This window comes from Drosophila pseudoobscura, chromosome X (genome assembly GCF_009870125.1).
Source record: "Drosophila pseudoobscura strain MV-25-SWS-2005 chromosome X, UCI_Dpse_MV25, whole genome shotgun sequence".
Lineage (NCBI taxonomy): Eukaryota > Metazoa > Arthropoda > Insecta > Diptera > Drosophilidae > Drosophila > Drosophila pseudoobscura.
The window spans coordinates 55,623,750-55,635,914 of record NC_046683.1 but is presented as its reverse complement, the minus strand read 5'-3'; the positions used below and the strand labels follow the sequence as shown (position 1 = coordinate 55,635,914).

General features: G+C 45.7%; 3 protein-coding genes across 7 annotated transcripts; 1 reads left to right on the top strand and 2 right to left on the bottom strand.

The window, feature by feature from the left end:
- The first annotated feature begins 525 nt into the window (after positions 1-525).
- mkg-p (monkey king protein) lies at positions 526-3,122 on the top strand. Of its 2 annotated transcripts, XM_015187996.2 has the most exons (3): positions 526-618; positions 834-1,256; positions 1,325-3,122. In XM_015187996.2, exons 2-3 carry the CDS (start codon positions 839-841, stop codon positions 2,935-2,937), a joined length of 2,031 nt encoding a protein of 676 aa, XP_015043482.2. In that variant the 5' UTR covers positions 526-618; positions 834-838; the 3' UTR covers positions 2,938-3,122. The 2 variants fall into 2 exon arrangements, with proteins under 2 accessions (XP_015043482.2, XP_001354105.3); XM_001354069.4 differs by lacking the exon at positions 526-618 and having other exon boundaries at positions 639-1,256.
- LOC4813943 (uncharacterized) lies at positions 2,975-9,080 on the bottom strand. 4 transcript variants are annotated; one of them, XM_033382651.1, is made up of 7 exons: positions 8,208-9,080; positions 8,000-8,156; positions 7,193-7,516; positions 5,712-5,776; positions 5,304-5,637; positions 4,574-5,184; positions 2,975-4,500 (listed from the first exon to the last, which is right to left on the bottom strand). In XM_033382651.1, exons 5-7 carry the CDS (start codon positions 5,590-5,592, stop codon positions 3,265-3,267), a joined length of 2,136 nt encoding a protein of 711 aa, XP_033238542.1. In that variant the 5' UTR covers positions 5,593-5,637; positions 5,712-5,776; positions 7,193-7,516; positions 8,000-8,156; positions 8,208-9,080; the 3' UTR covers positions 2,975-3,264. The 4 variants fall into 4 exon arrangements, with proteins under 4 accessions (XP_033238542.1, XP_015043481.1, XP_001354104.2 ...); XM_015187995.2 differs by lacking the exon at positions 7,193-7,516; XM_001354068.4 differs by lacking the exons at positions 7,193-7,516; positions 8,000-8,156; positions 8,208-9,080 and adding an exon at positions 6,123-7,054 and having other exon boundaries at positions 5,712-6,066.
- A 1,961-nt stretch (positions 9,081-11,041) lies between these two features.
- LOC4813941 (serine protease 1-like) lies at positions 11,042-11,891 on the bottom strand. The gene has a single exon (XM_001354067.4). The coding sequence runs from the start codon at positions 11,863-11,865 to the stop codon at positions 11,083-11,085; it is 783 nt and encodes a 260-aa protein (XP_001354103.1). The 5' UTR covers positions 11,866-11,891; the 3' UTR covers positions 11,042-11,082.
- Between the last annotated feature and the right edge of the window lie 274 nt (positions 11,892-12,165).

The following is a 12,165-nucleotide window of genomic DNA, read 5'->3' as shown; positions in this document are numbered from 1 at the left end:
AAGTCAGTATGGCTATCCTCTGGCAGACGCCGCTAATATTTAACGACACGACAAAGAGTGCGTGCGAGGGAGACAGAAAATCAGTCTGAGCGTGACGTCGGACGCTGCGTAGCCACTGCAAATTGATTTGTTCCTTTTGGCTATAAAAATGATCTGATCTGATCCAGATTTACCAATCTGATAGATATGGTCATTATCTATGATTCTGCGTTTTTAGTTTTCTCAAATTTGCAATATTGTGGATGCAACAGATTTTCGTCCTTTGTGGGGGCGGAAGGGGGTGGGACGAAATTTTGAGATATACGTTTTATAGTGACATCTTAAAGGAGTGTGTGGACAGACGGACGGACGGACAGACGGACAGACAGACATGGCTCAATCGACTCGGCTATTGATGCTGATCAAGAATATATATACTTTATGGGGTCGGAAACGATTCCTTCTGGACGTTACACACATCCACTTTTACCACAAATCTAATATACCCCAATACTCATTTTGAGTATCGGGTATAAAAACATGATACATGAACGATTACTAGTTCATCTTGCTGAAGACGATAGGAAAACAAAACAAAATACAACAAACCAAAAACGGCTGAAAAATAGAAAATAATAAGTGAGATTGCAAAAACTTTACCAAACCAAACACGTAGCGAGGGGGCGCACTGAAATGGCTTCATTCTATTTGGCGCTCTTGGAAGTGTTTTCTATTGTTGATATGTTTGATTAAATCTTTTTAACACGGTCCAAAAAAAGACGAGCGTTTAAAATTATTACTATTATAGTATTATTGAATTATACGAAACCACATTTGCTTCGATTTTTTCCCAGAAAAAATGTTGGCTCCAGATCGGGTCCCAGCAGAGACACGGGCCCCAGGTGACAGTGCCGCCGACATGGTTTTCTGCACGGTGTGTGCTGCCCCTTTCCAGAATGTGACGGATTGCTTGGCCCACGAGTTGCAGAAGCACAAGAACACAAAAAACACGCAAAAAAAATTTCGGCAAAAACTCAGCGCCCTAACCAAGCAGTTGGCCAGCGATCAAACCCAAAGCGAACGAAGCAAGCTGCAGGAGGCTCTTGACAAGACCAGTGACGGCCAGTACCTGGAGACAATATTGAATCTTTATAAAGCTGACTCGATACGCCTGAATCGTACCTTCAGCCACGTGCGCAACTGCTTTGAAAGGGAAGAGGCTCTACAAGTGAAAGTATTTCCCTTTGGCTCGCTGGTTACCGGATTGGCTTTAGATGGTGAGTGGTTGTGTACATTTGGCGGATGTTTCGCCTGCTAGAATAATTAATCCTCTGGCTTCGTCTAGACAGCGACATTGACTTGTATCTGGAGTCTACGAATGATCAGTTATCTTGCCCAAAGCGGCTCTTCAACAAAGTACTGCGGCTTCTGCACCGTTCGATATGCTTTACCGATGTCACAAACATTCGACATGCCCGGGTGCCCATTATTCGCTGCAAGCATCAATTGACAGGTCTCCACATCGACATCAATATGTCCAATCCCAACAGCACATACAATTCTCGCTTTATCAGAGACCTGATGAGCCGCGAAGACAAATTGCACAAGCTCGCTCTGTTCCTGAAAATCTGGGGAAAAAAACTTAAAGTCGTTCGAATGGGCGGCATGAATAGCTACTGTCTGCTCAGCTTACTTCTGGTTAACCTCCAAGTGCGCAACTTGCTGCCGTCCATCAAGGAGCTGCAGACTCGTACCGAACCCATCAATGTAAACGGAGTTAATTACGCGTACAGCCTTGAGCTAGTGCCGCCACTACCTGCCCAGATGTCTACGCTCGAGTTAATCGGCGACTTCTTTGCATTCTGTACAAGCATAGACTTCGAGACGACCCTGTTGTCACCCTTTCTAGGCTGCGCCGTAGACAAGGTCGCTACGTTGGCCACACCGGGCGGCTATCCCCAGTACGAGGAACAATTAGCTGCAATTCAGGATGCGGTCGGCGAAGCACCTGAAAAATTTCATATGGATCGCACAGTTTGCGTTCAAGATCCCTTTGAGTTGCAGCGTAATGTCGCAAGAAATATATCTCAGACAGATTTCCTGTACATAAGACAATGCATGGTTATGGCCGCTCAGGCATTTAAAAATCCGGAGCTGCTGGCAGATCCAAAGAAACTTTATGATTACCTTCTATTCGGCCTGGCAGAAAAAATGGTGGCGGAGAAGTCATTGCATCGGCCAACGCCAGCCAAGAAGTCCAAGGGTAATGCAATTCCCACCGAACAGCAAATAGAAAAAGTACTAGTTCCGACAGAACAGCATCCAGAAATGACTGAAACAGAAAACGTCGAAGATCAGTCAAGAGTTAGTTGGGATGTCCCGACGTGCCTCCCTGAAACAAAGCGCACGCATTTGATCTTTCCCAGCAAGAATGACCTCAAGAGCTTGCACTCTGTAGTTTTAAGCGAATACATTGAACACAACCGAACAATATATTACTACTGGCTGCTCTGCTACGTGGATACCATAAAGAATGTCTTGACGGAGATCTTTTCCCTTGACCTGGAACTAGAGGAATCAAATGAGCCCTGCTATTACAAGTGGCTGATCAGGGGCACCGTGGACACCTGGACAGGTCGAGTCGGTAAGCTACTGCCAGGTCAGCCTGGCCAGTACTTCGATATTCACAAGCAGCAGACTGTGGAGATGCTAAAGACGAGAAGCGGAAATCCACAGCAATCGGTAAGTTTAATGGGCTACTTTGCTATGCGAGCCACCGAAGACTACAAGAAATTGGAATTGTGTGTGGAAGCGTGCCCTGGGCATTACAATGAAATGCAGCGCCTTGGATCCATCACAAAGCTCTTCAAAGCGCTTAAGGATCTCCTGTCGAAGTACACTTTCCAGGAAAAGCTGCTAAAATGGGACATTAACAGTGGGAGATCAGTGGCCACATGAGAATATGTACATTAGTACATACTACAGATGTGTATGATACATTTGACACTCTCCTTTAATAAAGGAAATTTGACTATTAACAAAAAGTAACAAGAGTACAGCCACTAGACCTACCAATACATAAACATACGAGTATTCATAGCTACTTACAAATAAAGTTTGGCAAAAGATCTCTTAGAGCATAATACAGGAGACTCTCATATATATATATGTATGTACAAGGGGAACTAGGACTAGCTTAAGCACTATGTACAGGTTTATTGTAATACCAGATTCAAATCTGTTTAACGGCACTTGGGGCTATCTTGGCTAACCTCTTTTCGTATCCTATCCTGTTTTCTTTTTCCGGCAAAAGCAATACTTTTTGGCAGCCGAATCCATAATGCAGTCCGACTCGCCAATGTACGCGTTGAGGCGACTAACGGACCCAGTCACCGTCATGCTGTCGTCTGTCTGATTGTGCCGCACCGTGGCCTCGAACAAGGCATTGCTGGGCGTTGTGACAAAGGTCAGGCGAACCGTTCGCGTATTCTCCGGATCAAGGGCATTCCGGTGTGCCTGATACGCCGACTGGACGGAGGCCAAGGAGAGCGGCATACAGAGCTTCGAAACCGATCCGTTTCGGAACCCGTATACAAACGCATTGATGTGGGCGACAACGCGTAGCGCCATGTGTCGCGTCTGCTTGGAGTTGGTCGATATTTTGTAATACGACCAGCATGTGCACCAGTGATCCTCAATGCCCACATCCGTACAGGAGCGTTGCTCCGGGACGGGCCACAGGACGCTCTGGCACTGTGGGCAGGAAGGGGCTGATCCTAGCGACTCCAGACCATTCGTTCGCCCGGACAGGGTGAGTATGTGCTTCAGTGTCATGTGCAGATCGTAGGGCGTAGTCAGACGATTGCGATTTAGGCGCAGAGCTTCAGCAATCTTTGGATGTGCCCGCTTTAGATGGGTTGGCAGCCATATGAACATCGCGGGCAGTCGTTCCTCCAGATGCCCCGACCAGGTGGTCCGTGTGGGTCCGAAGCGTACGCCATGATCGCTGAAGAACACCACCACACTGTTGTCCATCGTCCCCTGGCGCACCAGGCGCTCCAGATAGCGTACCATGTACGCATCCATGCTGCTGGTCTGCGAGATGTCGCTGTGGCTGTGCGTGTTGGTCCAAAAGAAGCCGAAGTAAGTGTCGTTGAGGAAGCGACGCGTGAACTCCATGGCGTAGTCATACACATGCTCCGCGGCCGTCTCATAGCCCAGACAGTGAGGAAGGCCCATGACTATGGTGCGGTCCAGCTTGTCCTCTGCAGCGGACAGATATGGACGTAGATAGTAGTCCACTGGGGGCTTTACGAAACCCTTTTTGAGATAGTTGAATGTGTTGATCTTTGTGGCGTCCTCCCCGTAGGCTGTCACATAGCCGTGCTTCTGGTACAGGTTCCAGATGAAGGTACACTTTTCCAGGCCACCCACCTCATACGGAGAGCAAGCCTTTTTCGCACTCTGAAGATCGTAGCCGGTGGCAAGGGCCATGATGTTTGGAAAAGTGTTGTCGTCCACCTACCGGGAAGGAGAGACAAGGAGAGGGAGTCCTGTATACCGAGTGGAACGACAGCTAAATAGTAGATATTACCTTGTTGTAGCCCGCCAGCTCAAACCATTTGTTGTCATATAAATACTGCGCTGTCTTGGGCATGGCCCGGATAAGATTAGCCCGAGATATGCTGTCGATGCCTAGCATCAGCACACTGAGCGGCCGCAATTTCTTCTTCTTCTCCACCCGGTTTTTCAGCCGCTGCTGCACGGCCTCCTTAATGGGTATCGTGGCATGTCCATTGATATAAATCTGCTCTCCATTCGAAGTGCACTTCACAATGATTGCCTCCACCGTGTTGGGCAGCACTATCTTGAATATGAAGCGGTGGCACTTGGAATAAGCCACCTCCGTCTCATTGACCCGTATCACCTCCATGTAGCAGCAATTAATCGAAGTGCCCACTTTGTATCCACCGAAGGCTGTCGAATTGACGCTGAGGACATAGCTCCGGGAGAGTTCGTTGAATTTCACGCTAGTGAGGGGCGGCAGTTTCTTGCAGGGCACGTACTTGACGCGCTTGAAGAAGCGCATCACCTCCGGTTTGTATGGATCGACCTCTTTGATCTTGCAGGAATTGCTGTACACGAGGAAGCCTTCCGGCACAAAATTAATATTTTCATTATCTTCAACCAGATCGATAACGGATACTGGACAGGATATACGAAATATATAACATAAAGGCGGGACCAATCAAGACGATAGGAAAACAAAAAAACAAAACACAAGATAAAGAAGCAACAAAAACACATGCAGATAAGCCACTCACCATCCATGCCAGGAACTTCGGAATAATGACGGACCGTGTAATAGTTATCGTTATGCAGGGCATCCAGGTCCAGGACATTCACCCACTCCGGCCGACCGATGAGGAAGTAGCAGAATATTAAAGTCACTAAAAGTCCCAGGAGAGATTTCCTGCGCAGCAGGCAACTCCAGGGCAGCGACCGGGACTGGGTCAGGTGGAGCATCCCCCTTGAACCCTTGGCCATATGCACGACCAGCTTCTCCGTCTCTGCGCTGTCGCATCGTTCCAGAAGTATGCGTTTGTCAGCCATAGCATTTAGTTGGCCCCCACACGAATACTTAATACTTAATTGTGGCTACAAAAAGTACATGTTTGTGTCCGAATATCCAGTGACAGTTAAAGTAATGATAAAATTATAGAATGTCTTACCTATGGAATGATTTTTGTTTTAAAGCTGCTTTTCCTTATCTATCCAGCCGTAGCGGAATCCGACACTAAAACGAATTTGAAATTGCTGACAAACGGGTTCCTTGACTCGGTAATTAATGCACTACACTGCCGGCGGCAGAGCACTTAATCGAGCATAGGGAATCGGCCTACAGATAGATACGCTACTGATTCCAATTCCAATTACTCATGAATGAATTTAATGAGATTTACGTTTGTTTGTTTATATGTTTATTATTTACAAAATCGGAACACTTGAAAACCATACAAATCTACGCATACGAGTATGCATGCATATGCTCTGCTTTGTTTTTGGTGACACGAGAAGTCGAGTCTCCTAGAAAGAAATTTTCAGCCAAGAGGGGAATATAAATAAAATCGTCCGTTGTTAACCTTGGCTGGGGCCGAATGAGGGAAAATGAAATTAATCGAATATTGCAGTGTCCGCTAAGCTGCATCGAAAGCGAAACATCATCAGCGGACCGAACCCGACGGCGACTCGTTCGCGAGTGTGACGTACCCCCCAAACCATCGGCATGGGAATGGGGAAACGATGGTTGGATGGTTGCTTGGATGGGCACTGTGGTGCTTTGCTGATGTAGTGCTGGTGTCTGCCATGTATTGTGCTGTGCTGGGTTCGGCAGCCATCGATCACGAAGCGCTTCGGCGCTCATTAGTTTTTCATTTTTGCATTATCGTGTTATATCATTGTTGAGATATAATTTTGGTTTGTTACATGATGAGTCTTACAGCTGTACAAATATAATTATACACATTTTTTTCTAACATCTTCCTCTTTTTCATCACGTTTTTTTGCCTGGTACTCGAGTAGCATAGGGGTATATTAGATTTGTGGTTAAAGTGGACGTGTGTAACATCCAGAAAGGAGCGTTTTCGACCGCATAAAGTATATATTTCCTTGATCAGCATCAAAAGCCGAGTAGATACGACAAAACGCATAATCATATAGGATGACCATATCTAGAATTTTAGCCATTTATTGGTGTGAGATTAGAAAGAAACCCAAACAGTTCGACCGATTTGTATGAATCATGAAAGGTGAGTACCGCGTATAAAGTAGAGCCGCGGCCCTTGCCGCTCGTTAATTTATAGCTTGGACCACAGTCACAGGCGGGCAAAGCAGTTTTCAGGGTGTCCCCTGATAAAATAATAATAATCTCGCTTAGGAGCGACATTCGGTTGGATTTGTGGACTACATAGTTCTGCGGGCAGCGATAATGCTGCCCTCTATTTATTTATTTATGAGTCTTAGTTATCTTAGAATTGTATTTGATTTTAGGAAAAAACCGGAAGTAACGATATCGTGACAAGGCTTTCGTTCCCTTACATCAAACTCATATCAAACAACTTTCCCTTATAATAGGTTCCAGAAAAGAATTATCCGAGAGTGCAGTCCAAAAAACTTAGATGGCAACTAGAATACAATATACATACATACATACCTACGTACGTATTCTAAGGGAACTGTTTCCCCACTGAAATTTGTTTGCCTAAAGAACTTTCACTGTATCCGAAGAGATTCATATGAAATCTCACTTTTATGTATGACACTCCGCAGAAGCGTGGAAGCGTTGCTCTATTTCGCACCTTTGACTAATTTAATTGTCACTTTGTGACGACTGTGGACAGAATACTTCTCCGTTCCGAATGAGAGCATTCTATAGCCACAGCTTCAATCGTTTAGCGAATGCTTGAGAAGTGTCCCATTATAAAAACTATCATCATTCTCGCGAATAATAGCTTTTAACGACTGCATGCTTGTGCATCTAGAAAATGAATAAGGTGTTGAATTTGAATGAGGTATGCAGTTGAGTTAGCTTTTGAGGGACATAAAAAATATATATAATGGATATTCAGAATGGAGAATCGGTGAAGGGCGAATGACGTGCATTGGGTGGACCTCCAAAGTACGCGTACGTACAATGCGATTCTGTGCCTGAGTATGGGTCGAGGACACTTTGGGGCACACACATATACACACTCACAAACACACACTGAGAAAAAAACAGGCCCTGGGGGGAGACTATGTCAAGTTCCATTGAGGCGGATCACAGCGTTGCAGCGTCAGCGTAAAAATTGCAATCATTTGGTAGCACACAAAAGATACAGATACAGATACAGATACGGATACACACACACACACACTTGGAGAAATTTTCCGTCTTTTCCTCGTACATTTTGTCGACACTGATTCAGGGGAGTAGGGATGAGATTCGAGATTCATCCAATTTTCAGTAACTTGCACTCACTTGGGCTCATCGCTGTATTGATTGCAGCAAATATTTATACTATTGGTAGTGTGAAATGTAGTGAGCTTAGATTGGAGATGCGTGGCGGGACGGTTGCGCCGCGTTGTCCTGCTCCTTCTGCCTGGCGCATGGATAATACTGCAGTTCGCCGCGTCGCCTGAAAGTATGCAATGTTTATTTGCCAATTGCCTCGCAGTTTGACACTCACTGAGACTGCGCAGACCCGAGATGTTCGCTCGTAAATAAATGTGTTTGGCACGTGCTGCAAACGAGACTAGCGTAGGTATTTTACGCTTCCCTTCCGTCTCTCTATCATTTACGCATTTGCATTCTCCCTCCTCCACTCTCTCTCTCTCTCTCTCTCTCTGTCTCTCTCGCTATGTGTCTGTCCGTCTACACGCACAACACACACTTGTTGGCTGCCTTAATGGGTAGACGGACTGTGGGTGGGAATGCAAGCCATTTTCCGACCAGCGTTTGACCAAAATTATCCCACGCTGTCGCTTTATTTATATATGCATACGGACAAGGTCGTGCGAAAGTGACACATGTAAATGCGAAGGGGAAAGGAAAGGAAAGAATAGCGCGAAAGATAACAGCGCAAACACACAAAACAAAACGTGGATATGGAAACTTTTGCGTGACGAAGCTTTTGATACCCTCAGAGTTCGATTGTTGCTATATACGCTGTGTGATTTAGTCATATGTATTTAATTTATGGCTTTAGTGTATGACCCTGCATTTTAAAATGTTTGGTGGAGCTGAGCTATTTCTCACTAAGACTTGTTCCCGTAACGATGGGTCCAAATGCCTGTTCAAATTTATAATACTCCTTGAAAGTTAAGAAAAGCACGGTAAGAGAAAAACACGGAGCCGAAAGACACAAAAACGGTGCAAGAACGGAGCAACACAGAAACTCGCGAATGATTATTATTTGACACGTTTAGAAATAAGTTTGAAAAATATTCCGCAATGTAGAAGACTACAATACCAACAAACGCCGATGCAATATTTGGATTAAAATTATTCTGTCTTATTCTATCGATCGTCCGTTATGTGCGCTGCCAACTTAGCTCCCAATATTGCGGGGCAGCAGAAATGGAAACTGCATTTGACTTTCGATACAGCTACATTATTTACATACTGATGTGAATGTTTATCTTTTTACAAGTCGAATTTATTTTAATTTCTGGTTGCAATTCTTTATATAGATTTCTTTATTCAACCAAATCAAATTACATTTGTTCCGTATTAGTTCAATTAGTTTCCTAGCAATCAGTTTTGTTAGTTCCATAGCAGACAGCATGGCTGATTTTATAGCAACCAGCTTTAAATTGGCTGTTAAATTGTTAAGCAGATTTTGTGGAATTTGGATTAAAAAAGTGACGTCATGGTAAGTTACCAATGCAGTTGATAGTACAACAACAACAAAGGATACCACCAGCCCAGCTGTAATAGTTCCTCGCTGATAGTTTTAGAGCCACACATGTAACTGACTTTTTCAAATGTAGTTCAGGCAATGACCTCTGATCTCTGCGGAGGCGCCACTTACTCATTAAAAAACTAGAGCGTAATATTTCTGAATACGTTGGATTACAATTTTCAAATTTATTAAAAACAAACTATCTATCGCGTCAGGAAAAACCCTCTGCGCCACTGTATATGCAATCTGCGGACATAAATTAAGCTACTGAAAGGCACCAATACAAACAAACCCATCGCGTGAGGTCTAGACATTTCTATTGAATACGAACACTTTATAATGAACGTGGGATCTTGCACATATTGTAAACTGTTTTGTTTATACTTGATGAATATTCTGAGTCATTGACGATATTTATGGAGGGAGATTACCGGAAAGAGGAGTCGTAAATATAAGCAAAGCTAGTTTATCAGGACAAGACTCTCCGCTTAACTCTGTTTTCGTACATTTGACTATATTAGAGTTATTTATCATTAAGAGACCATCTTCAGATCCCATTTGAAGAGTTTCTGATCTCATTCATAAACTCATCGGAAGTCATGATTAGTAATCGCAAAAGTACTCACGCGATCACTCAGTCTGGCCGAGAAATTTCTACCCATCTTTCACTCCTTATCTGGCGATTTCTTAAAATTTTGATTATATATGACCCATTAAATCGTTGTCCGATTCTGATATAAATGTTTTCCCAGGGAGCCGGAAATGCAAAAGTTGTTCCCACAACATGAAACTCGCTGCTGTGCCCGCCGCCCCTGTCCCTACTACGGCAGCCCACTCCCCGACTGGCTGCAGTGCGCCGATCTCCAGATCATCCACAACTCCGAGTGCGCCAGCTACTACGGCACCGGCTCTGTCGGCGACAACATCATCTGCGTCCGTGAGGTCGATGGCAAGGGAACCTGCGGTGGCGACTCCGGCGGCCCCCTGGTCACACACCAACTGGACTGGATCCGCGACCACACTGGCATTGCCTATTAAATACAAATCAATTGTGAAGCTATTTCTGAAATGTGTTTTAACAAATCGTTTTTTCTTAAGCTCGATACTTGTAGAGTGCAGGTATAAAACCACAAAAAAGAAGCGTTTCCGACGACATAAACTGTGTACATCTGTACTATGTACTACTATGTACTAGATGAGTATGTATGTATGCACTAGAAGAGTATGTACGTTTCTTTACAGGTTCTTCTCAGTTTGGGGCTGAGTCGTTGGTTCATTTTCTATGGGAAACCAAGCTTTGCACTGATCCCCCTGGAAGACAAAGCCAAAGGACGATCCGGTCGTTTACCTTAAGCACGGATACCCTTTTTAAAAATCCTTGACTTGAGTAGTAGCTAGAACGCTGCGTCTACGATCCCATACTGTTAACCATTATAAACAACGATGCAGACAGTGGCTGACGAGACTATCCCGTCCTTTAGGAGACCTGACAATATATTTTCGTATGTAGATACGAATAAATGTTATATAGGCGATCGAATCCATATGTATGGATCGAAGTCAGATCTTTTTATCATTTAGCTGCCAATTGAACAATCTCCACATAGACAACTGAGTAATGTGCTTTTTCAATTCAATTTATTTCAAACATTTTTAAAATTTAGTAAGAAATTCCAGTGTGGTCGCGGATCCAGTCCAGGTGGTAGGTGACGCGCTGGAAGCCAGCCGGATGACCGGCCTGGCAGCCTGCACCGGACACCCAGTTGGTGACACCGACCAGCTTGTTGCCGTCGTGTGTGACCAGGGGGCCGCCGGAGTCGCCACCGCAGGTTCCCTTGCCATCGACCACACGGACGCAGATGATGTTGTCGCCGACAGTGCCGGTGCCGTAGTAGCTGGCGCACTCGGAGTTGTGGATGATCTGGAGATCGGCGCACTGCAGCCAGTCGGGGAGTGGGCTGCCGTCGTAGGTGCCGCCCCAGCCGCAGGCCACGGCCCACCACTCGTTGTAGTCGTTGTAGCGATCGTTGTAGCTGGGAAGCTCCACCTTGTTGACCATGTGCCAGAAGTCCACATGGGGGATGCGGATCAGAGCGATGTCAGCGTTCGAGTGAGAGATGAAGTTGCCATTTCCGACCCAGTGGGTGTACTGGGCGTTGGTGCGCCAGGTGGCACCGAAGTAAACCGTCACGGAGTCAGCATTTCCGATGCAATGCTCGGCGGTGAGGACCCAGTCGTGGGCGATGATGGAGCCACCGCACCACCAGCCGCCGCTAAAGCCCAGGCCAACGGTGTAGGGGGCCTTGCCCTCTTCGGCCGCGTAGCCGTTGGTGATGCGTCCCTCGATCTTGGAAACCTTGGGCAGATCCTTGGGGTGGACCACGCTCTCGTAGGCCGAGGCGGAGGCCACAGCCAGAGCCAGAATAGTTATGAATACCTTCATGTTGCAGATACAACTTGTTCTTCGGTGACTTCCACGGCCCCTTTTATACGTCCACGGCCCCTTTTTTACGGATCGTAAAAACTGGCTCTGATGTTGGCCAGATTAAGAACTTGGCCAAGATAACTGGCGAAGTGCAGTACTAAATCAAAGACTATCTATTACTAGATTATTCCGCAATATCTGGGGCCATCGACGGCGATGGAAGTTTATTCCGGGTGTGGAATATTGTACGTTGTGGAGTGTGGTCAGTGGCTGTACTCCCTCCCAAACGTGGTAACACGAATTTTGTAGACGCTGCCC

What these genes read in the sequence shown, in the direction of transcription:
- mkg-p (XM_015187996.2), top strand. Translation starts at nt 839, where the DNA reads ATGTTGGCTCCAGATCGGGTCCCAGCAGAGACACGGGCCCCAGGTGAC. An exon ending in TACCGGATTGGCTTTAGATG is followed by an intron (nt 1,257 to 1,324) that starts GTGAGTGGTTGT and finishes GGCTTCGTCTAG; the next exon opens with ACAGCGACATTGACTTGTAT.
- LOC4813943 (XM_033382651.1), bottom strand. Translation starts at nt 5,592, where the DNA reads ATGGCTGACAAACGCATACTTCTGGAACGATGCGACAGCGCAGAGACG. An exon ending in CGAAGTTCCTGGCATGGATG is followed by an intron (nt 5,185 to 5,303) that starts GTGAGTGGCTTA and finishes TATCCTGTCCAG; the next exon opens with TATCCGTTATCGATCTGGTT. An exon ending in AGCTGGCGGGCTACAACAAG is followed by an intron (nt 4,501 to 4,573) that starts GTAATATCTACT and finishes CCTTCCCGGTAG; the next exon opens with GTGGACGACAACACTTTTCC.
- LOC4813941 (XM_001354067.4), bottom strand. Translation starts at nt 11,865, where the DNA reads ATGAAGGTATTCATAACTATTCTGGCTCTGGCTGTGGCCTCCGCCTCG.